General features: G+C 37.4%; 1 protein-coding gene across 5 annotated transcripts in view; it reads right to left on the reverse strand.

The window, feature by feature from the left end:
• TTLL7 (tubulin tyrosine ligase like 7) overlaps positions 1-26453 on the reverse strand; it is an 81517-nt gene that overhangs the window by 28589 nt on the left and 26475 nt on the right. For 4 of the 5 annotated variants that reach the window (XM_049808633.1, XM_049808632.1, XM_049808631.1 and 1 more), the window contains 10 exons: positions 24646-24804; positions 21736-21952; positions 19037-19201; positions 18067-18225; positions 5763-5857; positions 4941-5088; positions 4785-4858; positions 1736-1871; positions 1442-1588; positions 840-926 (listed from right to left, as the gene is read on the reverse strand). In XM_049808633.1, coding sequence (XP_049664590.1) covers positions 840-926; positions 1442-1588; positions 1736-1871; positions 4785-4858; positions 4941-5088; positions 5763-5857; positions 18067-18225; positions 19037-19201; positions 21736-21952; positions 24646-24804 — 1387 coding nt within the window. The remainder of the gene's footprint in view (positions 1-839; positions 927-1441; positions 1589-1735; positions 1872-4784; positions 4859-4940; positions 5089-5762; positions 5858-18066; positions 18226-19036; positions 19202-21735; positions 21953-24645; positions 24805-26453) is intronic. The other variant, XM_049808635.1, reaches the window with a different exon arrangement.

Here is a 26453-nt window from a genome sequence, read left to right on the forward strand (position 1 = left end):
TCCTCAAAATAGGTTAGAGAGGAAAAGAAAGATCTCATATCCCGTTAAAATTTTAATGGGATTTGGTTGGACAAATGGTAGTTATGCTTCTGTCCTGGTTTCAGCCGGGATAATTTTCTTTCTAGTACCTGGTATAGTGTTATGTTTTGGATTCAGTATGAGAAGAATGTTGATAACACAGGGATGTTTTCAGTTGTTGCTGAGCAGTGTTTACACCAAGTCAAGGATTTTTCAGCTTCTCATGCCCAGCCAGAGAGAAGGCTGGAGGGGCACAAGAAGTTGGGAGGGGACACAGCCAGGACAGGTGAGCCAAACTGGCCAAAGGGGTATTCCATACCATGTGACGTCATACCCAGTATATAAACTGGGGGGAGTTGGCCTGGGGGGGATCGCTGTGTGGGAACTAACTGGGCATCAGTCAGCAAGTGGTGAGCAATTGCATTGTGTATCACTTGTTTTGTATATTCCAATCCTTTAATTATTATTGTCATTTTATTATTTTTATTATCATCATTATTAGTTTCTTCCTTTCTGTCCCATTAAACTGTTCCTACCTCAATTCTTTCCGATTCTTTCCCCCATCACACTGCGGGGGGCGGGGAGTGAGTGAGCAGCTGCATGGTGCTTAGTTGCTGGCTGGGGTTAAACCACGACAGCGTCTCTCGATAATTTAAAACAAAACAAAAAAAAAAACAAAACAAAAAAAAAAAAAAAAAGGCTAATGGCAGTCTGAGGAAGAAATCTTCCATGAGGATCCGCTAACTAAATTCCCCACTGAAAATTCTCAGACTGCCTCTCTACAGCATGAAATAAAAAATTGGTATCTAAAAGCCAAATACCTTAGGTCCTCGCTGCCTGGTGCATTTTCCCATTAGTTTTTCATCATCTATTTCACATTGCTCCAGAAGATCCAAAATGTCCTCCTCCTAGAAATGGGAATTTGACTACAATTAATTCAAAGCAGGACATATCCTATCCTTCCAAAATTCAAGTGCCAAGTGGTAGGAATTTGAAATTACTTTGATTACTAATTCCTGAAATAAGACTGTGAATCCCTCCACAGGAGGATATAAAAGTACTTCTTCTGATACATGCATCTCTGCTTACAACCAACATGAAATTGAAAGTTAGAATCAGGTCTTAACATTTATTAAAGATAAAAGTCTGAAGAAAGTGTTGAACAAAGATTCCTGTAAAACTGCTGCATGATGCCAACTACAAAGATGGGAAGTTATTTCTCCAATTTCTAATTAAATCACGTTAGTTGGTTATTTTAAATATAGCCATTTTCCTACTGTCTCTGACTACATAAGTAAGCAATCAGGCAGAGTTTTTGGATGCCTTGAACTAGTGGAGCTGGTTTTATGGTATCTCTCATTCCAGTCCATACAAGTGGATGAATAGGCCGGGGACATTACTCGAGGAAGAAGGAGGCAATTACCAGCTCAAAAGCGGTTTCTGCCAACCTCTGGTTTGGCCAGGGGTAAGGCTGAGGATCAGGGAAATGGTAAAGTAGCTTAAAGCCATCTAGCCTGTTTCCACCCTGGGTCCACTGAAGTTCATCCAGATTCAAGGATCTGGCCACAAGCTGCACAAAGAATAATAATAAAATGATGGAAATATTATCAAATGCTATTTATTAGTCATCATACATGATTATCGTGAAACTAATCTACAAGGTCATGAATTCCATGATAAATAACTCTTAAAGCCAATATTTCTCGTGCTTCAGTACCTTCATTCTTTTTAAAGGGTTATTCATTTCCCGCTGAAGTGAAGCTGCTCTCCCAGCAAGAAACGTCTGGAAAGCAGTGGCTAACAAACTCTCATACTTTTCAAGTAATGTCTTATCATCAGGAGGGTAAATTCGCCTAAAATAGGGAAAAAAAAATAAATTAAGATAGAAGCTGAGCTACTTATCACAGTAGGAACAAAAGCAATACAGCTAATTCATAGTCTCTTCTATAATGCATACACATCCCATCTATAATAATTATATAATATCATATCATAAAACATATACTCTGAACATTGCTCTCTAAATCTAATTTTAACTCAGTGAACACATTCATGTTTAAACCAGCAATTAGCCAGTCAAAAGAAATACCATGCAGGTCATTCCAGAGATATACCAAAACTCAGTTTTGCAGTGCTCTGAAATTTCAGTGGGTGTGAATGATGCATGCAGGTGTGAATGATTCATGACATATTAACAAAATATTGCATGTAAAATTCAGAGCCACAAAATAATTTGTATTAGCAATAAAGGACACAAAACAGTGAAAATACGAACAATTGTTTTCAGTTAATGAGCATGATATAAATTAAAGATTGAACATGTACTGCACTTGAATGCTAAATCCTCCAAAATAATGAACAGAACACCAAACACATACTTTAAGAAAAAAAATAATTCTGGTACACAGATGTACATGGTGGCTCTGATTTTCCATTAAAGCAGCTATGCCATTATTCTCTAAAATTACAGGTAAGGAGATTATGACAATATGAGAAGCAGGACTTGGTGATTTATTCATGCTCATCAAGCAACAACGGGCTTTGAAGAAAACCACTCCAAACCATTTGTTGTGAATGCCTGAAACACGGCCAGAAATTATGAAGGTAGAAGTCTAATTTCTAATGTATTGTAAGGAGTAATCCATAAATTAATTTTGCCTGCATTATGCAAAGCATGGGTACCATTGCCCGACATTATGTGACTTTCATGGTTTTGTTGATCTTTTGTGAACCTCTTGCAAGGTTCTTTCTCCTTCTTCCTTTTCAGTCTTTTTCTCCTTGAAAAGGTATCTTTCATGATGATTTTGTTGCAATGAAAAAGCAACTGTTATGATCCCATTAGACTCAGGGCAGTTCTAGAGCAAACTGAAGATGGTTCCAGTTTGCATAAAACACCTATAGGAGCTCTAATCTAGCTGCAGTCAAGACTTTTTAATGGCATTGATTGTACTGCTGAAAAAGTGCCATAGAACAATACTTTAAAGAAAGGATATTAACTTTAATATATGTAGAAATACACTGCAGCTAAAGGCCATTTCAAAGTCATATACATCCTTTTCAGTTCCTCATGAATTCACAAGAGCTTGAAAGTATGGCTCCTACTTTGACCACCTCAGGACTCCTACTGGAATCAGTGGGCTAGTTGTGCTTGCAGACAGACACTTGACCAAGCCAACTGCTGAACTGACATCAATAGATTAAATCAAAGCCTGATGAGGTCGATTGAGGTTTCTCTGGATTTTAATTCAGAAAGCTGTATTAATCCATGCAGCAATACTAGCACCCAAAATTTCCATGATTCTATGGCAATGCCTGACAGAAGTTAGTCCTGCTCTGCAGGAGAACATCGCAAGACAACAACTGCATAATGCTCAGATAAAATTTCTCTGCACCTCTAGCCAAGATACCTCTATTTCTCAGGCTCTGCTGATTCTTCAGCCTTTTAGCAAACACATGGTAATTTGAAATCACAAAGCTGTTCTGCCCTTTTACATGTGCACATTCCTCATGAAATGACACTTCACTTTTTCTTGAGGAAAAGAAAAATTTTTGTATTTTTATTGATTTACGTTAACCAAAAAGCTAAATAAAGAGAACATTTGGCTCATTTTCAGTCAAGAACTGAATAAGCAACCTAAAATGTGATCAATTGAAAAGTTAGGCTTTAAAGTTATTGAAAAAGCAAAATGTATTAAAGCATCATGATGTTTCTCTTTCTTACAGTCTAAGTAGCACGAAAATAACTGCTTCATTGTGCATTTTTTTTGATGTACTAGTTCAGCTCCACATATGTCAAGAAAGGATGTAATTAAAACTGAGAATGTTAGAAAGGAAGACTTTGTAAGCAAAATGTTAATTCATCAAAAATGAAAATTTCACAGAAACCTCTATCTGTTTAAATGAGAACTTTACTGAGAATTATAGAACATCTGCTCAAAAAAGCAGAAATGAAAAACAGCAGTAAAGGCATTCTGACTAATTCAGAATAAAAGATGTGAACTCAGATCTCCCACATCCTGGATGAATGTTGTAAAGAGTGGGCAAATACATCCATCATCCCTTCCTAGTTGTACTCTGCTCCCTTTTGCCAAATATTCATAGGCTTTTCTTTCACTTCTCATTGAAGCATATACTAAGAAATAATAATAAAAACATTGTAAAACAAAATTCTTGTTTCTGGCCAACGTCTATTATAACCAACAAGTTAAAGCTCCCTTTTGAATGTATTTTACCAAGGAATCTGAAGATACTTACATTTAAACCTACTAAGATCCAAAATCAAAGTGCAGAAATATTAATATAGTATTTCAAATGCCACTCTATCAAAAATGATAGAAGCACCAGTAAAGTTTCTGAACTTTTGGCAAGCCTCATGGATAACATTCAGATTTGATTTTTTTATAGGGGAATACTCACATCCCTATATTGGCCCCCCCTAGAGATAAGAATCATCATATGTGATTATAGAACAGGTACATAATGACAGTTTTGATACACTGAATGTGAACAATCATGTCTTTCAAGCAAATGTCTTATACAAACACTAGAGTGACTGATGTCATAGAAATTTCTAAGCGCATGCAAAAATTTGGAATCAAAAAAAGAACTATTTAAAAAAAATACTTTACTACCTGGTGTACATGTATATATTTTTTATAAATGCCTACATTTTTAGCAGAAAATTACTATCTACCACAAATACTTGTTTCCATTTCTCCTGAAGAATGCATTGAATACTTCCTACTAATACAGTCAAAAATAGTTACCGGTAGTTCCCCATGTGTCTATTTTCATGCTCCTCTTTAGAAATCTGTTTACGTACTTGTGCAAGTCTTTCCTTCTACAAATCAAGAAAATAAGACAATTAAAACAAAGAGAGAATAAGCCACGGGCAAGAAATAGCACTTTTTTTTCCTTCCTACCAGTTCTTCTTTTCTCCTTTCCAGTGTGTGGCGCTGCTTCTCCCAGTCTGAGGAACCTGGCAACAGTTTTTTCATTGAACCTTGACCATACAGTCTTTTTTGAGCCTCAGCCTTCTGTTGAGCTAAATTTCTCCTTTTATCACTTGTCCTGAAACACAGATGATATCAAGATATGTCAATCCAATGCAGCTGAAGTAAGATGCAATTTCATCTCAAGTATATCATCTTTATTTTCCAGTCAGTCATGTGCAGTTTATGATACAAAATTAGAATTTAAACACTCATTAAGAATTTTTTTTTAATATTAACTCTTATGGCTACAATACTTTCACACTTTAAGGTGTACTGTAATGACTCTGTACTAGAATTTAATGTACAAACATAGTTGTATCTATTTTCCTGAAGTGTAATTGGGATATGTTGGAAAAAAATCTACGAAGTTTTCTTGTAGAGGGGTATGGCTTTTGACTACATGCGAAACTATCAACCAAGCAGATTTCCTGTGTGGCCACATGCCCATGACTGCACTCATATTCCCACTTTGAGACCTGTTTGAAAAATCATTTTAAAAAAAAAGTACAAAAAATTACTATTACCACTCCTTTTTTGCAAGCACATGAGCAAGAAGGAAAATAAAATTTGGGTTAATGTCAAATAGCAAAACTGACAGCAAGAGAAACATTTATATTTTGAAAATATGAAGGTGGAAAAAAAAGTCTTCATTTTCTCCTAGTCCAGTTCAAATAAAAAAAAAATCGAAAAAAAAAAAAAAATCACAGCAACAGATAGAGAGCCAGACTGAAGAAAAGAGGACAAATTTACCGTATGTTGAGAAGCTTTAATGCATTTAGCAGAACGCCTTTTTTTACATCATAGTCTATTTTTTGATCAGTTCCAAAGCTTGGGGCACGATTAATCTGAAAAAAATGAGATACAGAAGACTCAGGCATGTTCAGGTTCACTGGGAACACATCTATTGTAACAGGCTTTGGAGAAACTATTCTTTCAAATATAGCAGAGATTAAGAGAATACACATTGAGAAGCTCATTTCCATTTGTATTCTTAAAAAAATAGAGCATTGAGAGCATCACAGATACTGGGAGTCAGGAGATGTAGCTTTCAGCCACCAAGTTATCCAGACACTTAAAATGAAAACCATTCAAGTACTGGCACTATGAAACCAGCCTAATCTATTCTTGGTTGCTGCAACCAGAAAATTTTACCATGCAAAGTGCTGTTAAACACGTTAGAACAAACTATGGGCCATGCTACGGTAGTCCAGCACAGGAAGAGTTAAACCCTTTCCTAGTTCCCAGTCTGAAAGCAACTTTGATTACTTCTCTAAAAATTAACAACCCTAAGGACAGAAAGAAGCTCTAATTCAAGGTCTTCTCAAGTATATTTAAATAACTATTCAGATACACTTGACAGCAACACCTAGAGATCTAAGTTATTAAATCAGTACACAGTGTGAAAACATAAAATAATTAACAGTCTCAGTAACAAAAAGCTTATGAGCTAAGTACAAGATAAGAGATTAAAAATGTTGCCGTAAATACAGAGGAACAAGGGAAATGCAACTGCGAATCAGTGAGACTAAATCACACTTAACAGCCAGGAGTCTCAACCAACCACCATGTAACCACTGCCAAGCTCTGGAGCTCCTGCAGAAGAACTTCAGGTTTCGGAAAGCTTTGAGGAGTGATAATGAAGTAGCTGTGTCAACATTTCTAGGAACACCTTCCAGGCTGGCATAAAAACGTATACATGAGTAAATGGGTGCTAATAAGAGGCAGGAATCTCACCTTGACTGTGAATGAGCAGTGCTGGTTGCAGAAGGGACAGATACTAAAGACCTCTAGAAGCAAAAACTAATACCTTGTGCCCCATGCAAGTAGAAGTAGGATACAGTTAGTATGTTCAAAGCAGGGGGCAAAAGCAGTTCATTAAAATTGTGTTTTAACACTTTAGATATATTAGAGCATCTTAGCGCCTCTACAGTTGTGGGACTGAACTATTTTGGCTGGTGAGCCACCAACTGTTCTGTTGCCAAGTCCCAGCTGCCCCATCACTTACTCTTATAGCCAAAGGGTACCTTTTGGCTTTGAGAATCTACTTGTTTACTGGTTTTGCAGACAGGCTGGCAAAGTGAGCAAGGAGATCTGATGCTGAAAGGAAAATTGCAAAAATTCAGCAGAAATTGTGAAAAAGTGTATACATATTCTTTTTTGGAAGACTTTCATCCAAATATTTAATTGACCAACCTCCTTAGACTGCCCTGTTTGTCTCCTATCATATCACAAAGGCTAATTATTTTTTTTTCTATACTGTGATAGTACAAACATTTATTGGCATCCTTTTTTTTTTTTAAAAATGTGAATGTTCCACTTTCAGCTAAGCAAACATGGAAACATTCAAAGAAACGAACACAAGGATTAAAACCCAGTTCTCCAACATTTCATTAGAGAATACCCGTGGTTGACAAGACAATAGATATACTGCATCTCATTTTCAACACAAAGTTTAAACAAAACACTTTAACTAGAGCTGCATTGACTAGATACAGCTGATAACTGAATTAGGTTGGAAACTTTCTGATTTTGAGATATCATATTGTCTAAGCCAGGAAGGATTTATGTATGTTTAAAAACAGATGCATGAAGATCCAATATGCTTCAGTCCAGCAAATACCTAAGTAAGCAAAAAGCTCACTGGACTGAAAACAGAGACATAAAATCAAGCCCCAACTCCTTATTCAGGAGAAATGTTCGGTATGGAACAAAATTATATTCTGTACCACGTATTGAATTTTTAACTCCACATGAATATGTACCAACTAACAATATTCTACTTCAATATGATGTTTTTGCATGCATTAAAACCAGATGAACAGACAGAAATGTATTTATTAAAACTTCCAAAAAATTAATTTCTAATTTTTTACATACACTGAATCCTTAAATCCAGTGAGACTGCAGTTACATGCAAGGACTTACTTGGAACATGTAAAATGCTACATTGGTCCAATACTGACTTCCTAGAGATGCACAGACATATGCTAACACAGCATTGAAGCATCCAACTTGAGAGCATACAAAAGTGCACATTGTTGTATTTATATTTGGTTTAGATACTTCCTAGATTTATAACGATTTGAAGTATAATTTTGAGCATAAATTCTGCATTAATAAAAATGTTATAAATGTGTTACTTCTATGAGCGCCAGTGAGAATTAACACTATGAAAAGTGTAAAATAATTTAAATAACAGTTTCTCTCCTACAGGGTGAGTTTTGCCAAAAATCTACATCTGGCACTTCTGAACAAATCTATACTGACTATGTTTATTAAGCAGAAAATCGAAGTGGGGTTAGGAAAGATATAAGAAGGCATTTGAAATGCTAATGTGAAGCAAAATGCTATCATCAGACGTTATACAATCATGCCACACTAAGGTTTCTGTCACTTTAATGCAGTCATTTAAAAGGCTGAAAAGCTATAGCATTCATAGTTGAAACTGGAGCACTGGTGTATCACCTGCATACTCAATTTTTTGACATACCATTCATGACTAGTGTTTGAAATCCCAATCCTGCTGTGACCTCAATCCTGAAGAGTAACCAGAGGGGCAGTAAAAACAGTGATTCCGTTCTGGATAGCTATTGCAAACTTGGCTTGGTGCAATATGTTTCAGGTAGCAGTAGATGCAGGTCCAGTACAAATAAAATCCGAGCAACAAGGTACATAAGAAATTTAATATGTAGAAAGCAGGTGTGAATTTAAAGTTCATTAGCTACCCCATACTAGCTGTCTATGTGTATACTTAAACTTGCTCTTGATTTAGTATGACTATGTGCAAGGATGCTTCACTAACAAACTTTTCTCTTTAACCCTCTTCATCTGTTCCATGCATTTCCCTTCTCACAACTGAAACTTCAAGAGGCAGTCTTGACAGCTGACCTTAAATGTCAGCTAAAAAGTTTACCTAGTGATAAGTGTAGATAGACTTATGGGAGGTATAAAAAAAGGGGAATATCTTCATCGATTGCTACACAAAATTTCATAACCTGAACCCACTGCATAAGTCTCTGATGTGTGAAACCACCCACACTCTTGAGGTAAATCTGCAAGAAATCACAGTTAAGTCACAAGACAAAAGGCTTAATCCACAAATAACATTTTTAGAGCAGAAAAACCCTCTTCAGTGCCAGAAAAAAAACACACAGCAAATAATCTGATTTCCAGAGCATACAGATATGTTCCCTGCAAAGAGTTCAACTATCTGGCTACTGCAACATTTTACAGTCTCACCACACAATACCTTTTTAATGCTCCACTCAGTTGTTCTCAGAGGTAACTAATGCCTTTTTCCTTAACAGTGTCTTCATACTATAGACTACCTGGGACCTCACTCAAAGGAGTAAAGTAACTATATGCTTGATCTAGCTAAGTATCTTCCATGATCAACATTACTCTTAAAGTAGCAGGTAACTGGTTGAATCTACTCATGACAGATTTTATAACACTAATTTAGGAGTTATGCCAGTGCTGTGCATTAGGTTTCTTTGGATAAACTATCTTCAAAACTTCAAATTTTCTAATCTGTTGTATACAACAATGCACAGAAAAGAAAATCTGCTTGATAAACAAATACAGTATTTCTCTATATAGACTCCTGGACATAATGCTTCTCACATTTATTATTTTTACAATATCACAGTTTTATCTCCCAAATATCTGCTTTACTGGTGATGATACTTCAGCTTCTTTACTTTCTATGACTTTTCAATAGCTATAGAACTGAATTGTCCACATAAGTTTTTAATTCCTCCAACTGTAATCTTCAACTTTGTTTTCATAATTAAAATTTCACTGAATATAGCACATATAATTAACCAAACTCCTTGTAAGCACAGCAGTTGCATAGCTCAGTGTATTTCACAATTACATACACGTCAGTAGAGGACCTCATATCTGTAACACTTAAATTAAGAAGCATAAGTTGAAGTACCTCTTGTGAAGGCTCCCATCCACAGTTACATTTGCAAAGGATTCTGATTTTACAAAAATTAAACTCTGTAAATGTGTAAGATACACCATTGTCTTCTTCACCAAGACATGGGATAAATTTCAGCCTGGCATTTCACCTGTTTACCAAAATAGTCAAAGAGCATATTCGCACCTCCCACTGCTGCAGCCTATTAGTATGGAGTAGGAAAAGAGATTTTCCACTATCTGTCAGACATACCTATTGAAAAGACCTTTCAAAGAAAGTTTACATGAATGACTTTATAAACCTAAAATCAATTTAATAAAATATTACATCCTTTCAATAACAGGGATTTAATCTCTGTTCAATGTGCAGGACAGCATGAATGTTTTGGAAAGCATCTCATTCTTTAATAAAGTGACTGAGATTGCTAACAATAGAATTCAAAAAGCAAAAAACTGATAAGCCATAAAAGCCTTATTACGCAGAATGCTGTTAGTGGCTACCATGGAGCAGATCTTTGATTAGAGATAATCATGAAGTTCACTCTAATCACTCATTTCTAAACGTCACAAATTGTGAGAGTGCTAACCACCTTTTTCTTAGCTTAAGCAGAAGGCTGGTTTTCCATGGCAGTTTAATACAAATCCAAGCTGTCATACTCTGCCTACTTCATTGTCTAGGCACTGGAGTTCACAGAGAATTAGGAAGCTGATCCCAATGATCCACACAAAGATCAAGCTCACCAAAAATTATTTTCTATTCGTCCTTGATCATCTCAGGAAGGAACCCTACAAGTACCGGTGTCATTACAGGGAAGAGGGCAGGGCGCCTGCCTTCAACAAAAGAGAAGAGGAAGGCAGAGATCTCGCAGCTGGTACACTGATCACTTTAAGCACCACAGAACTGCCTCATACAGGTGCAGTTTCACATTGCACCTAGTCCGGTGCAACTGCAGGCTGCCACAAAGGTCTGGTGCTGCCCCTCTCCTAGTCCTGCCTTCATGTCACTTCCCCCTTCCCCAAACCAGACCAAGCGTTGTGCGGTCCCTGCGTGAGGAAGTTCTGCAGGCTGATTGAGTGTAGAAGTATGGTTTGCCTGGAATGATAAATTAGAGGTTCATCCAAACAGCAACCAAGAACATCTCATCCAATAGACATGACCACCAGATAGAGGCAGCTTGCTAGACCAGCTCTTTGGGCAACTGCCCACAGTAACACCATATTATATGTTAAATCAAACTGCGCTCTTTGTAACTCTTTACTCACTGGAAAAGTGTGAAGAGTAGGAGTTACACTGAAGGCAAATATTGAGCCACTTGAAGTCATGTGTGCTTAGTGGATTCACTATTACTCTTTGAGAGAAAAGAGAACTCATGGACAAGTATCAGAGAGGAAAAAGGCAGCAGACAGCAGGAGAAAGAGGCCCAAAAATGGCTCTCCAAGGCAACAGAGGGAGAGGCTGCATGGGCACAAGAATCACTGAAAGGAACTCTTTGTTATAAATAAATAAAATTAAAAAGAAGGAAAATATTGAACCAAAGAGTTACATGAGTAGTCTCATCAGTTGCTCTTCCTAATGGTAAGCGGAAAGGTTCTAAATACTGCTAGTCACATGGGTTAAGGGGCAATTGAGTTTTTACAGCTTTTCTTTTACACACACACACACATATATATATATATATATAAACTCATCACATAATTGAAATGCTGACCTTGCTGAAGACCATGGGAGGGCAGTGTTAATAGCACTCTGTTCTCACCAAACTTATTGTTAATACCTATGTGCAGCTCCTTTGTTAACACTGCCCCACTGACTGTTGTAGAAGTGCTTTGTGAAACAGGTACAGTTTTTACTGAAGAATACAAGTAAAACAGGTGTTCTCTGTTGCAAACATAAAAAGAAAAGAAATTGTTCCTTTTCAAACTTACAATAAGCTGCAAAAGAGGTTTTAAGGAAATGTTAGTTAAATCAATTAATACTTGAAAAATATGATGCTTTTACAGAAATGCATTTTCAGGTTTCATTATGTTTCTATAGACTCTTGAGAGCAGAAGAATGGGAACTTCCCAAGCTTAAAATTTATATTTACAAAGCTCAGAATTCCTTTGTTAAAGTTATTAACATTACATCCAGAAATAAGTAGTTAACAGTTCTACTTCACACAATAATATAACTATTGTAATATTACTTTTCAATCTTATTTGGACTTCATATAACTTAAGGGAGACAATGAAGTGAGAAGTGAGCCCTTCTTCTCAACTGAGTAACAGTGCAGGCTGCTCACTCTGACATGAGAGATTGCTGTTTCAGTAAGAAACAACTTGAATTCTCAGGTTCTCTATGTATTTTAAATAAGCTGAAATTTGATTTACAACATTTTTATGTAATTTGAAACATGCCAGAAAATGGAATAGTCTGAGTTTCTGTTCTGTTCAGAGCAGAGCAAATATGGTCTGCTCAGTAGGTATTTATATAATACACATATTCTTGAAATGGCAGTCCAAGAGCTGTTGCTTGATCACATAAAGTGGTGAACACTTCCTTCAAACAGAATGCTTTTAAATGCTCTTAACTTTTGTGACTGTTAAGAGCAATCTGAGTATCGCAGGGGACTGTCTGTACCTGACAAAATAACACAGAATGTTCTCCATCAACTGTTTCAATATAATTCACATGCTCTGTGGAAAGCTGACACAATATGCAGCTGTCAGTTTGTTGTTTTGTGGGATTTTTATGGTTCTAAATTACAAAGGAACAATGCCCAGCCTCACTGTAAAACCTACATGGGTTATACCTGTGTGGAAACCACGAAGGCATAACAACTTTGGGTGCCCACAATGCTAGTACACTTACTTTTCAGATAAGAATGTCACCTTAAGTTCTTTGTATGAAAAAAAGTTTAAGTTTTTTCCCCTTAACAAGTAACTTGCAGCACATTTGCTTTGCATAGTCATCTATGTGCATTTATCAGAGCATCAGCAAGGGACATATTTCACTATTTCAAAAACAATAGCAGAAGTCCCAAAAGATAGATCATGCAGAAAGTTTTTCTAGGTATTTGTTTCTCTTATTCTCTTTTTCTTCATTCAAACAACCTTTCCACATCATGCCCCTATGCACTCTTCCTGCATTTTCCCAGCCATTTCACTGTGCATCTCTGAGGAGCACCTGTCTGTCTTCTCTCAAAGCCCACTTCAGGTCTGCAGTTAGATCACAGAATCACAGAATATCAAGTCCAACTCCTTTCTCCTTGCAGGACTACCTAAAACTAAACCATATAAAGAAGAGTGTCATCCAGATGCTCCTCGAACTCTGACAGGCTTGGTGCTGTGACCACTTCCCCAGGGAGCCTGTTCCAGTGACCAACCACCCTCTCAGCAAAGAGCCTTTTCCTAATGTCCAGTCTGAACTTCCCCTGATGCAGCTTCATTCCACTTCCTCATGTCCTATTGCTGGTCACCAGAGAGAGAAGATCAGCATCTCCCCCTCCGCTGCCCCCCAGCCTGCCCGGAGGAAGTAATAGACTGCGATGAGCTCACCCCTCAGCCTTCTCTTCTCCAAGCCGAACAAGCCAAGTGACCTCAGCTGCTCTTTGTCAGTTTTGTGCTCAAGGCCTTCCACCATCTTGGTCGCCCTCCTCTGGACACACTCGAGTAGTCTGATGTCCTTCTTATACTGAGGCACCCGAAACTGCGCACAGTACCTAAGGTGGGGCTGCACCAGTACAGTGTAGAGTAGGACAATCACCTCCCTTGACCAGCTAGCTATGCTGTGCTTGATGCACCCCAGGACACGGTTGGCGCAGCCCAGGACACGGTTGGCCCTTTTCGCTGCCAGGGCACACGGTTGACTTATTTCAACTTGCCATCAACCCAAACCCCTGATCTCTTTCCATGGGGCTGCTCTCCAGCTCCTCATCCCCCAATTTGTATGTTTAACCAGAATTACCCTGTGCCAAGCGGAGAATCCAACACTTGCTCTTGTTAGATTTCATACAGTTGGTGATTGCTCATAAAGCCCTCCCTTTCCATGCAAACCAAACCCAGTTCCCCTAGCTTTTCTTCATATAGCATGTGCTCCAGTCCTCTGAGTACCTTAGCACCTCTGCTGAACTCATTCCAGCTTGTCAATGTTTCTCCCTTAGTCTGAGGGATAAAACCGGACAGAATATTCCAGATGTGGCCTCACAGGTACCAAACAGATCACTGCCATCAACCTGGGGGTCTGGTTAGCCAACATCACTCTAAGCGCATGTTGACTCATGCTCAACACTTGGAGAGAGACAAGGTGTGACTAAAGCTGGTTTATTTTGCTAAAGGTTGGTCATTTTCCACAAGTCACATTGCTGATTGAGATTCAAAACTTGATCTCAAACAAAAAAGATTACATTTTTGCAGCAGCTTTATGAAAATGCCATGAGATACGTTTGAAATGTATTTCCACATGGCTCAAGTCTAAGTAGTACAAGAAATGCAAATACCATTATCCTATATATTCAGCTGTTTGAATCTGCATATAATTCTACTCACGTAATGGGCTAAATACTGACTGGAACAGTGTCTCGTTCTGTCAAATGTGATCATGGGTAAAAATCTTGAGAAGTCTTGGGCAAAAACATTATGTTAAGAAAATTGCTTTTCCCTTAAAACATCCCTTGAAAGAAAGTACTGTCCCTTATTTTTCACATGGCTATCCCTTGTTTCCAGACAAGAAATATGGTTGCTGACTGATCTGTAAGACAGTAGTGTAGTAATCTTGGTAACATACCAATGATACTGTCACAATAGGTATTCATAATAACTGGCTAACAAAGCATTTTGTATGCATCTGTCAGCTTAGAGATGGTGTTTAGAGTTTAATGACCCAGGAACTGGGACATACACACAACTAGGTTGTGTTAATGTAACATTAGTCATTTTATCAGGAATGCACATCTTGAAGATTGTTGACAAGAACAGGATTGTATGAGGGGTTCCAAAAGTACTAACAAATTATGATAGCAAAGGCCTTGAAAATCCAGATACTCTTGAGATATACACCTATCACAGTGGCCAAGTAGCGTTCACTATAGGAATGCAACCTTGTGAATTAGATAACACTGAGTCTAGGGATAACAAAGAGAACAGAGAGCAAGAATCCAGGAAATGTAAAACAAATGACTTATGGTAAAACTTGGAGACAATGCGAAATCTCTGGCCAGTGAATGAACAGCCAGTAAATGGACAGTGGCAGCAAAGGAATAAAAATAACCCTAAGTAAAGCTAAGAGCAAAGAGGAAGAAATCTTCACCATCAACACTGTGTTCTTCCTGGTGAAGAACACAAGACACTGACAACTTGCTATGACCACCTACCCATCTTTTTTTGGAGTAGACCTCTCCTGCCTTTGGATCTCCAGGGGCACAGGCTGGGTAAGTGTAACACAAGAGAAAGGAGCAGATACCAAAAAGCTTGTGTATGTGAGCTTTAACTACTTTATTAATAGGAATTAGCAATAATTGGATACTTTGTCCTAAGATGTCCAGTCATTTTAACTGGGCTGATAACAAAGTTTTGAATAGTTTTTGCTAGTTCAGTTACACTAAATAATAAATTTGTGGATCTGTACATAAGCTGAGTTTCTTTCACCTGCATAAATCACAAGGGAAGTTGGGTATCCTGCACTTGAGGTAGTTATTAAAATGTGACCTTTTTCTCCAGTATCACCACTTTGTGATCCCAAATGAATATAATGAGGTTGAACAAGTCTGGAGTCCATCCAAGAACTTCAGCTGTATAATTTTCCTATTTACGTAAAATAACCTAGCTTGGAAATTTTGGTCAAAGAGAGTAAAACTGGATTTTCTGGGAACTGAAGGGAAATCTAGGTAGTTGTTGCTACTTGGAAAGGATTGAGGCTGCTGGGACTGCACAGATGCTTGCCAGAAGCATTTGGTACCACAAGATGGCAATCATGCATTTCCCACAGCCCTCACTTCAGTAGAAGGTTCCGGAAGTTCAGTAGCATCAAGGGGCAGGAGAGCTACATCACATCAAGGCAACATAAACAAAAGTCATCTCAGGAAAGCAGAGACAATATAATGTTGCACAATTTATTTCTTATAACAGTTTATTAAGCTATCTTTATAACAGAATAGCTACATGAGGTAGGGAAACATGAAACTAGACTTACCATCCTAATCCTATTTTGACAATTTTCCCATAACACTGGGAACATCCAGGGCCTTGTGATTGATACTTGTTACCACTGTGAGAAAGAGTGATTCACTCTCCTAATAGGGTTTTGGCAAGAGGGATATGGTGGAAAGAGGTAAGAGTAGAAAGCTGGGGAAGAAGCCAAAACTGTTTTAAGGGAAAAAAAAAAAAAAAAAAAAATATATACATATACATACAATACACATATATATTATGTATCATGTGTGTATATATATATATATACACACAGTGTGTATTTGACCTTTACTACAATACATACAGTATATGTACAGTGTGCATACATATACATACTGTGTGTTTGTTCTGAGAGTGTTGCAAAAAACATGAACAAGCACAGTAAAAATTAGTGGATGAGTATAGAAACTCAATTATTAAGTTTCAAAGTTTGAAATTTCTGTTAGTTTAGTTCAAAGTCTGGCAAAATCAGTTGAAAGATACCTCTATCACCAAAAGCAGAAAAGGAAATAATTAGACTTCTATATTTAAAAAAAATAATTACCAGGTACACAACTCCAACTCCTGAAGTTTTCTCCAGCAACCCAAAATACCAGAGCAGCATTTACTACTTTATGACATCCTTCCCTCACAAACAAGGAGTTTAGGATAGTATGATTCTCCTCTGATACCTATTATCACAAATGGCGAATCAAATCCCATAAAATCTCCATACTGCATGTAAACATCCAAGGAGATAGGGGGGTGTCCTTTAAAATCGATTCACTACACAAGTTGACTCACCATCTCTCATAGAAGAGGTCTGTTACCATTTGCTACAAGGCTGGATGAAATGCATACACAGACCAACTTCAGTCTGTACTTAAACAACTACATACACTTACATGCAAGCTACAGGCAACCTATAGATGATAATCTGGAAGTGTAGAGCTAAATGAAAGAGAGAGTAGGCTTTCCTTGGCAAAAACAGAAGATGTCAATGTAGTGCAGACTAAGTTCATGTGCTAGCCAAAAGGAGCACATGACATCAAAGCCACCAAATACGCTTATGTGTGTATAGCAACAGTGAAGGAATTTTATTTTTCTGTTTAAAATTATACTGAACTCCTGAGAGAAATAAGTATGACAAAACAACTGTTGACAGCATTAACGGCCTGAGAACAAGGTTATAATTCAGTAAATTGTGTACATTTTGCTCATCAGTAGCCAAATCATATTCATGATTTATTGTCAATAGACAGATTTTTTAATACATTTTGCTTTTTTCCTCCAGCTGAACAGCCTCCCAACCAGTTAATATAATGATATAAGACAATCTGAAAAAAGACAAGTGAACTTCATCTATATGTTATTAATAGCATAATCAAAGAGACAGAATAGACAAACCTCAAGTATTCCTGGTTGAAAATGTGTGCGAGTACCACTTAAGCTTAACTGTACCACTAACATATTGGAGGATATGCCAATTGTTTGACAGCATTTCATGTATACTGAGCAAGTTTCCTCTGTTTATGTGGGTGGTTTTAAAAGCCACAGGAGAAGAAAAGAACACATATCCCCAAAAAAAGAAAATTAAGACCATACATTCACAAAAGTTGCCAGAGCTATATTACAGAGTCATAGTCATTAAAGAAATCTAAGTAGCACCCAACTGCTATAAACAAGGTCCTTTAGCTAGAATTACAACTGGATTAACATCACATTTCTCATTAAAACTTCCAAAAACATCTGAAATGCAACATTCCTCCAGGAAAACAACTACCTTTACCTGAGTCTCCAAATATCACTGCAAGGCAGCATTTCCAGATGGTGCTTTTTCTGCAGCATCCATATATGTACTCAACAACAGTATCCCCTGCAATGCACAGATTTTCTTTGGAAGTTTTCTTACATAGATAATAGATTCAGCTGAGGCTTAGTTAACTTTACTCTTAAAAATTTACATTTGTTTAAAGAGGTTTACCTCTAGGAGCCAAGGTTTTAGTTTTCTGTCCAGCAGAATATCAAATCCCAGGACTTCAAAGCAGACACTGTCACTTCCTGGTGCTTGCCCTGGCCTGCACATGCGATAAGCATGAAGAACATGTGGCTCTGCAACTATAAGAGTCTTCACAACTAACTCCTGTAGGGATTTTTTTCAGAAAAGTTCATCAGGAGAGAAGACACCAGTATATATTGAACTTATGTGTTTCTAATCTTTCAAATTTCATTAAAGTATCTACTAAAAAAAAAAAAAAGATCTAAAATACCAAATAAGTGGTCTATAATAAATAAACTATTCCTACGGAGTAACTTATATAGTTTTTTTTATATAGCTTTAGAGTATATTGCTAAACTTTCCATAGTACACATGTACTTTTAGATATGTCATAAATATTAAAGGCATATTGGGAACAAAGTATAGTATAGCCAATCTTCACCCATTTCATTTTGCAATATAATTTTCAATAAATATTCTCAGAATCATACGTACAGATGGTACCTAAGATCTAACAATCTTAGGTCTGTTCCTCACCTAAAGACACCTGTAACATAACCACTGACTTCAATGGCACAGTTTGAGTCCACATATATATGGAACGCTGACTATAATTTTGTAAATATTCACACATAAAATTCACTTCATACTCTAGAAAAGTCTCCAAGAATTTAAATGAGATGGTTTCTTTGTATTGTATTACTTATGTGAATAACTGTTTGAAAGGGCTTTTGTCCCTCAGAAAAAGTTTAACATTAAATTTATAATCAGACTCTGAATTTAGTCTTTTAAAAAACATAATCATCATTTACAGTATGTCCTTTGTGGCATGCATTGCTGAGAATTTGGATTAATAAAGTTTCAAAAATCATTCTGGATTCCAGTGAAGCATATGGCAGAAGCAATTAATTTTCTAATACACAAAATAAAGAAAAGCATATTAGTTTTATCTTACTGAAATATCACTCCAGAATTTGGACACATCAAGATTATTTGTTTCTAGAAACTCAGTAAACCATTTTATGGAGCGTTTGCTTCCTTTGTCTTCTGTTTCATCCCGTTCAAAGTGTTCATTATGTTTATTGACAGAGTAGTTAGTCAGATGCATATACAATTGACTCTAAAAAAAGGGAGAAAAGACATTAAAAAAAACCTTAAATACAACACTAGAATGGTCAATTCAAAATAATTAAAAGAAAAAAAATATGTTAAATCAGTAATAACATAGTCAAACAGTTCATATTTGCAAATACACTATGTGCAGATTTAGTGTTTCTGATTATTGGAGACTTCATCTATTGAACGTTCTAGCCTTCTTATAACAAAACCTGTGCTTGTATTTAAGCCAGTTGCAGTCAACTGATCCACTGCTCAGCATCTGGTTAGGCAATACAATATATCTGCCATTTTTACAGGTCTGTATGTAATCAACTACCTACAAAAGTGAAGAACAATTATCATAACTTACAGAATGATTACATTGCACAAGTAGCAAACAATAAAGATGGTATTTTGAAGTGCTACTTTAAAAGTGCTAAAAAACACTCTGGCATCTGTTTCATAGACAATCCCACATTTCAGTTTTCACTGAGGTTTATTTCTGAGAAATGTTCTCATGATAGTGATACTTTAAAATATCTTTTACATATAAACTCATCTGCCATGTTGATATCTGCCAAAACTGCTCATTTTTGACTGGCTGGTAGCCAAACATCAGATGGAGGTAAATTTCAAAATACACATTACATAAATGAATGCTATAGCTCCTTTATGGAGCAAAACTTCACCAGCAATGGATTCATGTTATCAGTTGCATTTAAAAAAAAAAAAAATTACCTTTCCAAGGACAATTTATAAGTCATGATTTATATGTTTACATTATCTCCCAGTATAGATATTAATTCAGCTTTCCACTTACGCTACTATGATGACTGTCCTCATCACAGTGACAGTTCTCTGTCATGTTTGATTCCTTACTTGAGTGTAGTTGATAATCTAAGCTGACCATAAGCCTTCTGCTCCAATTCCTTTTTGATAAGACAGCCAATAGATAACACAAGCCTTCTGCTGTCATTTATATCACTGCACTTACTTATGTATAAAAAAAAAACTTAATGAAATTAACAAAACCAATCAATTTAATTGCGGGCTAATTAACAATATATTGTATTAGCACTACAACTAATGAATTTCTCCTATGGCTTCCAATTACTGCGTTGAGAATCATTGTGAAACCTATTGGTTTTGAGTCACTATAACTGTCATCTTTCCATGACATTATTTCAGACAAAAGCAATTATTTTTCAGACTACAAAAAAATGAAAAGTGTTTTGTTAAACATCTGAACTAATCTTTAGTCTGAAGTTATCTGGAACAATGTCACTGTGGAACAATGTCATCCAAAGAACAATGTAATTAGTGATAAGCCAGGTTATTTCATACAACAGACAAACTACAACATGAACAGTTGTGAGAACACAGAAACAACTGCCTGTTCTGTTCAAATGCTCAGAGCATGTTTCAGTGCTGCTAATGGTGAGATTAGTAACAATATAAAAAAAAATTAAAAGCAAACTATTCCAAATATAGTTTTGGAACTCTTCAAAATACAGCATTTGTACTGGGCTCGAAATTATACCTGCATTCTTCAAAGGTGCACTAAAAGAGTCACAATTTTAAGTGACAAGTGGAGAAAAAGGGTCTCCATGTGTTGTCTATTGCAGAATTACACTGAAACAGCTCCAAAAGTATACAGTGGGGAAAAGGAAAGATAGAGTAGCAACAGAGTAGAGTGAGGTATAAGAAACGCAACTCTACTGATGCCTCCCTATACTTCAAATCCACTTCTTCCTTAACAGACATCTGCATTTTGGTCTGTGCCAGAAGACAGGGGTTACATCTCTCAAAAGAGGAAGATGCTATACAGTGAACAGGAGGATTAATGTGTCCAAAAACTTTAACATGTCCCTTACCATTTCTTGGTTCTCTGCTATAGGCAGCCCTGCTGTATCATCCTAAAGTTGTCAAGTACATACTCCTTTCCCTGCTGAAGTGGTCACTGACAAACAGCACCAGCAGCAGATTCCCTCACGTTCAAGGACTGCAGTAACCACTCTCATGCAGTGGTCTTTTGTATCGCTGTTTCTCTTGTTTTCTGCATAGGTTCCCAACAAAATGGCTAAAACATTACAGGACCCTCAGCAGAAGCTCTGAACTTCAGGGTTGTTAAATAATGATCTAGCAGGAGGTAAACCTTACCCCTTGCCCACCCCCAAACTGAGTCTCAGATAAATATAAAAGCAATGTAACTATTCTTGAAGTGATTTTCTTTGCTTCATTTTTTCTGGGTTGAATGTCAATAATTGACATATTTTTCTTTCTATTACAAAATATTTAAACTCTTTAGCATACATACAGGCAAAGTCATATAAAATTTTTATACATAAGCAGTAATATGGCTATACTTGTGATTTTGATAGAAAAGCATGAGTTAAATATTTTTGCATTTTAATTTTTTCTCTTCAATGACAATGCAAGAGTTCAGCCAGATGAATACCAAATGAAATCTCATGTCACAACTTATTTTATTTTACCTCCTCCAAACACTAGAAAGGTAGAAGTCTACATGCAAAATTGGAAGGAACTCCAGCTTACCAAGTTTGAGTCACTGGGGGGATGATACTTCTCTGTGCCCATTCTCACTAGTCCATCATGATATAAAAATACTTTTAATGGATCACAGGACGTTACAAGAATATACACACGTAAATCAAACTTGTAGCCTTCCATAAGAAATGGTTTGTCAAGATATTCCTGAACAATCAAGTGATCCTGAGCTTGTAACTTTTCTCCATTTCTTATTAAAGAGATCCTGGTAAAAACAAAAGTTATTTTAAAAAACCATGGAATTTTGACATTACTCTTCGAAATAGATTTTCATGGTCACCCAGCCAGGTAGTCAGGCTAAAGTCTACCTGGAGAAAGAGACTTCCATATCTGATTTGCAGGGTAGAGAAAAAGTTCCATTTGCTTACATGACTTTTGGTTTCCTGTCCTTTATGGCGCTTCACTGGATGAAAAAAGGCAATGAGCCATTTAAAAATAACATTCTGCTTCTTTTGATTCAACAGTTTGTAATAATGGGTTCTTTCTACACTTAGAAATTGTTTGACAGAGCAACTCATCTCCAGCTTCTGTGATTATTCCCCATGCGGCTCTAAAAATAGGCTTCTAGTCTTTGCCACAACTTCTGCCCAAGGTACAGGTTGCAAAGAACTTTCAGTGCTAACCTGACTTAGTGATGATGGTAGCAAAGCAGGACACTGATCAGTACCACTAAGGATGGCAAAGATTAAGCTCAGTATTTCTGTATTCCAGTTTCCCCACATCAGAATGAAAAAATGGTTTATATACGGACTATAAACTGGCAGTCCCTAACTACATAGAATTTCAAATAATTGTAATGGCTAATATTTTTCAGTGTATAATTATTAACCCCAAATTCCCATAGCTTTGTTGCCTTAATCTTATACTCTATTAATGATACCTTTCAGTGTTCTGGTGCCGAATACTCCTAATGTATTTAAGTACCTTCCAGGCATTTCTCTGAATTATACCACTACCTTTCCCTTCAGCTTATCTTGCCCTTATCAAGAGGACTGGAAAATAAGGAAATGGAAAAATTTGGGGGCTTTACATTTACAGTAATTCTGATATTTTTTCAATAAATAAGAGCTTTACTCTTCTGTATAATCCAAACCGACATTAAAAGCAATAACAGCTAAAATTGAAATATCTAAAACCAAGAACAGAGTTAAGAATGGAATTGCAATATTTATCTCACTGTTTTTTACTGTGAAGCCCTGTCACATGCAAAACTGGAGGTTGCAGTCTTTTCAGGGGTGTTCCTCCTCCAGCATGGGTGTCACCTCCTTCTAAGAGTACACCTCCAGCCACATCCCCAACAGCATCTCCTCTGTTTCTCCTACACCTCATGGCTGCCACTCTTAAATATGTTTGTACTTCTCTAACTGGCTGCAGTTTTGCCATGCAATGGGGTGGTTGGGCTTGTCTCAGAACTGTGGAAGGTCCCGACCTTCTCCCACATGGCACTCCTGCAGCCCCCAGCCACTGAAACCCTGTCATTTATGCCCAATCATAGAATCACAGAATCATCTAGGTTGGAAAAGACCTTCAAGATCATCAAGTCCAACCATCAAACATGCCCACTAAACCATGTCCTGAAGTGCCTTGTCTATGTGCTTTTTGAATACCTCCAGGGATGGTGACTAAACCATTTCCCCGGGCAGCCTGTTCCAATGTCTGACAACCCTTTCAGTAAAGAAATTTTTCGTAATATCCAACCTAAACCTCCCGTGCCGCAACTTGAGGCCATTTCCTCTCATCCTATCTCCAGTCACCTACAGAAGAGACCAGCACCCACCTCACTACAACTCCCTTTCAGGTAGTTGTAGAGCACGATAAGGTCTCCCCTCAGCCTCCTTTTCTCCAGACTAAACAACCCCAGTTCCCTCAGCTGCTCCTCATAAGACCTATGCTCCAGGCCCCTCACCAGCTTGGTTGCCCTCCTCTGACCACACTCCAGCACCTCAATGTCTTTCCTGTAGTGAGGGGCCCAAAACTGAACACAGTACTCAAGGTGCAGCCTCACCAGTGCCCAGTACAGGGGAACAACCACCTCCCTGCTCCTGCTGGCCACACTATTTCTGATGCAGGCCAGGATGCCCTTGGCCTTCTTGGCCACCTGGGCACACTGCTGGCTCATATTCAGCCGGCTGTCGACCAGCACACCCAGGTCCTTTTCTGCCGGGCAGCTTTCCAGCCACTCTTCCCCAAGCCTGCAGCACTGCACGGGGTTGTTGTGACCCAAGTGCAGGACCCGGCACTTGGCCTTGTTGAACCTCATACAATTGGCCTCAGCCCATCAATCCAGCCTGTCCAGATCCCTCTGTAGAGCCTCCCTACCCTTGAGCAGATCAACCCTCCCTCCCAACTTGGTGTCATCTGCAAACTTACTGAGGGTGCACTTGATCCCCTCATCCAGATCATTGATAAAGATATTACACAGAACCAGCCCCAATACTGAGCCCTGGGGAACACCACTTGTGACCCGCCGCCAACTGGATTTAACTCCATTCACCACAACCCTCTGGGATCATCCAGCCAGCCAGTTTTTCACCCAGCGAAGAGTACATTTGTCTAAGCCAATACAACCTCACCCTGTAATTCTAAGCACAACAGATTAATAAATATTTTTTAGATAAATTCACAATAAAAATAATCCTGATCTTAAGAATTGAGCTTCATCAGAAAATGCATTCTCCAATTATGTCACATGCAGAACAACATTAAAATACCACTTCAATTTAGCTTTGTATTTTAGCTGTTTCTGCTTGTTAAGCCTTCATCCATTACATGAACTTTCATACAACATACAATTTGAAATACAATCTTCTTACTAATACACAGCTTCTGTTAATGTTGTAAATAGCATTGGATTTCACCTTTAATGAGTAAGAAGACTGAAGTTAATACACAACTTACCCATGTCCCATTGCACCGTTAGCTGGTTTGACTATGAAAGTTTTCTGTCTACGCTTCTTCTTCAGTTCTTTTACGTAGTTCTGAAACTGTGTGTATTCTGCAGGGAAGATCCATGTTCGAGGAATAAAACTATACTCCTGAGGCTGACTCTTGATCATTCTGCAAAAAAGTGTAAAAAAAAAACCAAAAAAAAAAAAGTTAAAATCTTTTAACTACTTTGATGTTTCAAAACTCAGGATTAAAAAGCATTTACAATAATTTGAGAAGGAAACTTTTTTAGCAAAATGCTGTAATATGAAAGCATACTTCTCCAGTTGTTTAAAAATAGTTAGAGCTCTATAACATATTTATATGCATACTTTGAGAACAACAAAAGCAGACTATCTTGTGCATTTTTGCTTAGTATTGAATCATATTTGCTTATTACATTACTGGCATCCATCTCATTTCCTGGTATCCTTCTCACTCCTGTTACAGTTTTTGTTCAGTTACTCAGACTATTTAATGCTGTTCATATTCTTAGAAATAGTAAACTTACAATTCACCATGTGATTATAGATCTTTCCCTACTGTCCTTGTTTCAGCTGTGATAGTTAATTTTCTTTCTAGTACCTGGTATAGTGTTATGTTTTGGATTCAGTATGAGAAGAATCTTGATAACACACTGATGTTTTCAAATGTTGCTAAGTCATGTGTAGACTAAGTGAAGGATTTTTCAGCTTCTCAGCCCAGCCAGCAAGAAGGCTGGAGGGGCACAAGAAGCTGGGAGGGGACACAGCCAGGGCAGCTGATCCAAACTGGCCAAATGGGTATTCCATACCATGTGACATCATGCCCAGTATATAAACTGGGAGTGAATCACTGCTCAGGAACTAACTGGGCATCAGTCAGCGAGTGGTAAGCAATTGCATTGTGCATCACTTGTTTTGTGTATTCCAATCCTTTTATTATTATTGTCATTTTATTATTGTTATTATCTTTATTAGTTTCTTCCTTTCTGTTCTATTAAACTGTTCCTAAACCCACGAGTTTTACTTTTTTCCTTCTGATTCTCTCCCCCATCCCACTGCATGGAGGGGAGTGAGTGAGCAGCTGCGTGGTGCTTAGTTGCTGGCTGGGGTTAAACCACGACACCTACCTAATAGACTCCTGTATTCCTCTTTTTTTTTTCTTTTTTTTTTTTCTCCTTAGGAGGGGTTGGAATATTTGGCAAGTATTTTAATTTTCACATTAGTATGTGTTTGAGGATGTATGAGGATCAACACACACAAAGAAAGAGGACCTGGTATATTTGGAGTTTCTTCATGGGTGCAAAAAATATTAATAACAAGGACTGGATTTGAAATTAAAATGGAAGCAATTTAAGAAGAGTCTTTTGTTTCTTTTTAGTCTTTTGAAGGAAGTTCAAAAGTAAGGAATTGTAGTAAATATACTTTGACACAGCCCAAGCAACTGCTCATGCACCTCCAATATAGGGCAAAACACCCAAGCTTGGATTTGTGTTTGGTACCAGCATACTGCGATTAAGATTACCCGAGAACCTTATTTAGTCAAAAGAAAGCAAAGAAATGCAAAGCAAGACAAGGGGGGAAAAACAAAAGAACTAAACCAAAAATAAGGTTAAGGCATCATAGGCAACAATCTCTGAAACTGAATCTGGTTCAAAAGAGGCAGCAAGGTCCTGATCTCCCTGCTTTAACAGCCATGGCAGCTGAGGCAGTATGCATATTTTATAGTTCTGTTGTCTGTGCAGAAAAGACAAATAGAAGAGGAAAAAAGGTAGAGAATTCATTTCTATCACCCAAAGC

This window comes from Accipiter gentilis, chromosome 8 (genome assembly GCF_929443795.1).
Source record: "Accipiter gentilis chromosome 8, bAccGen1.1, whole genome shotgun sequence".
Taxonomy (NCBI): Eukaryota; Metazoa; Chordata; class Aves; order Accipitriformes; family Accipitridae; genus Astur; species Astur gentilis.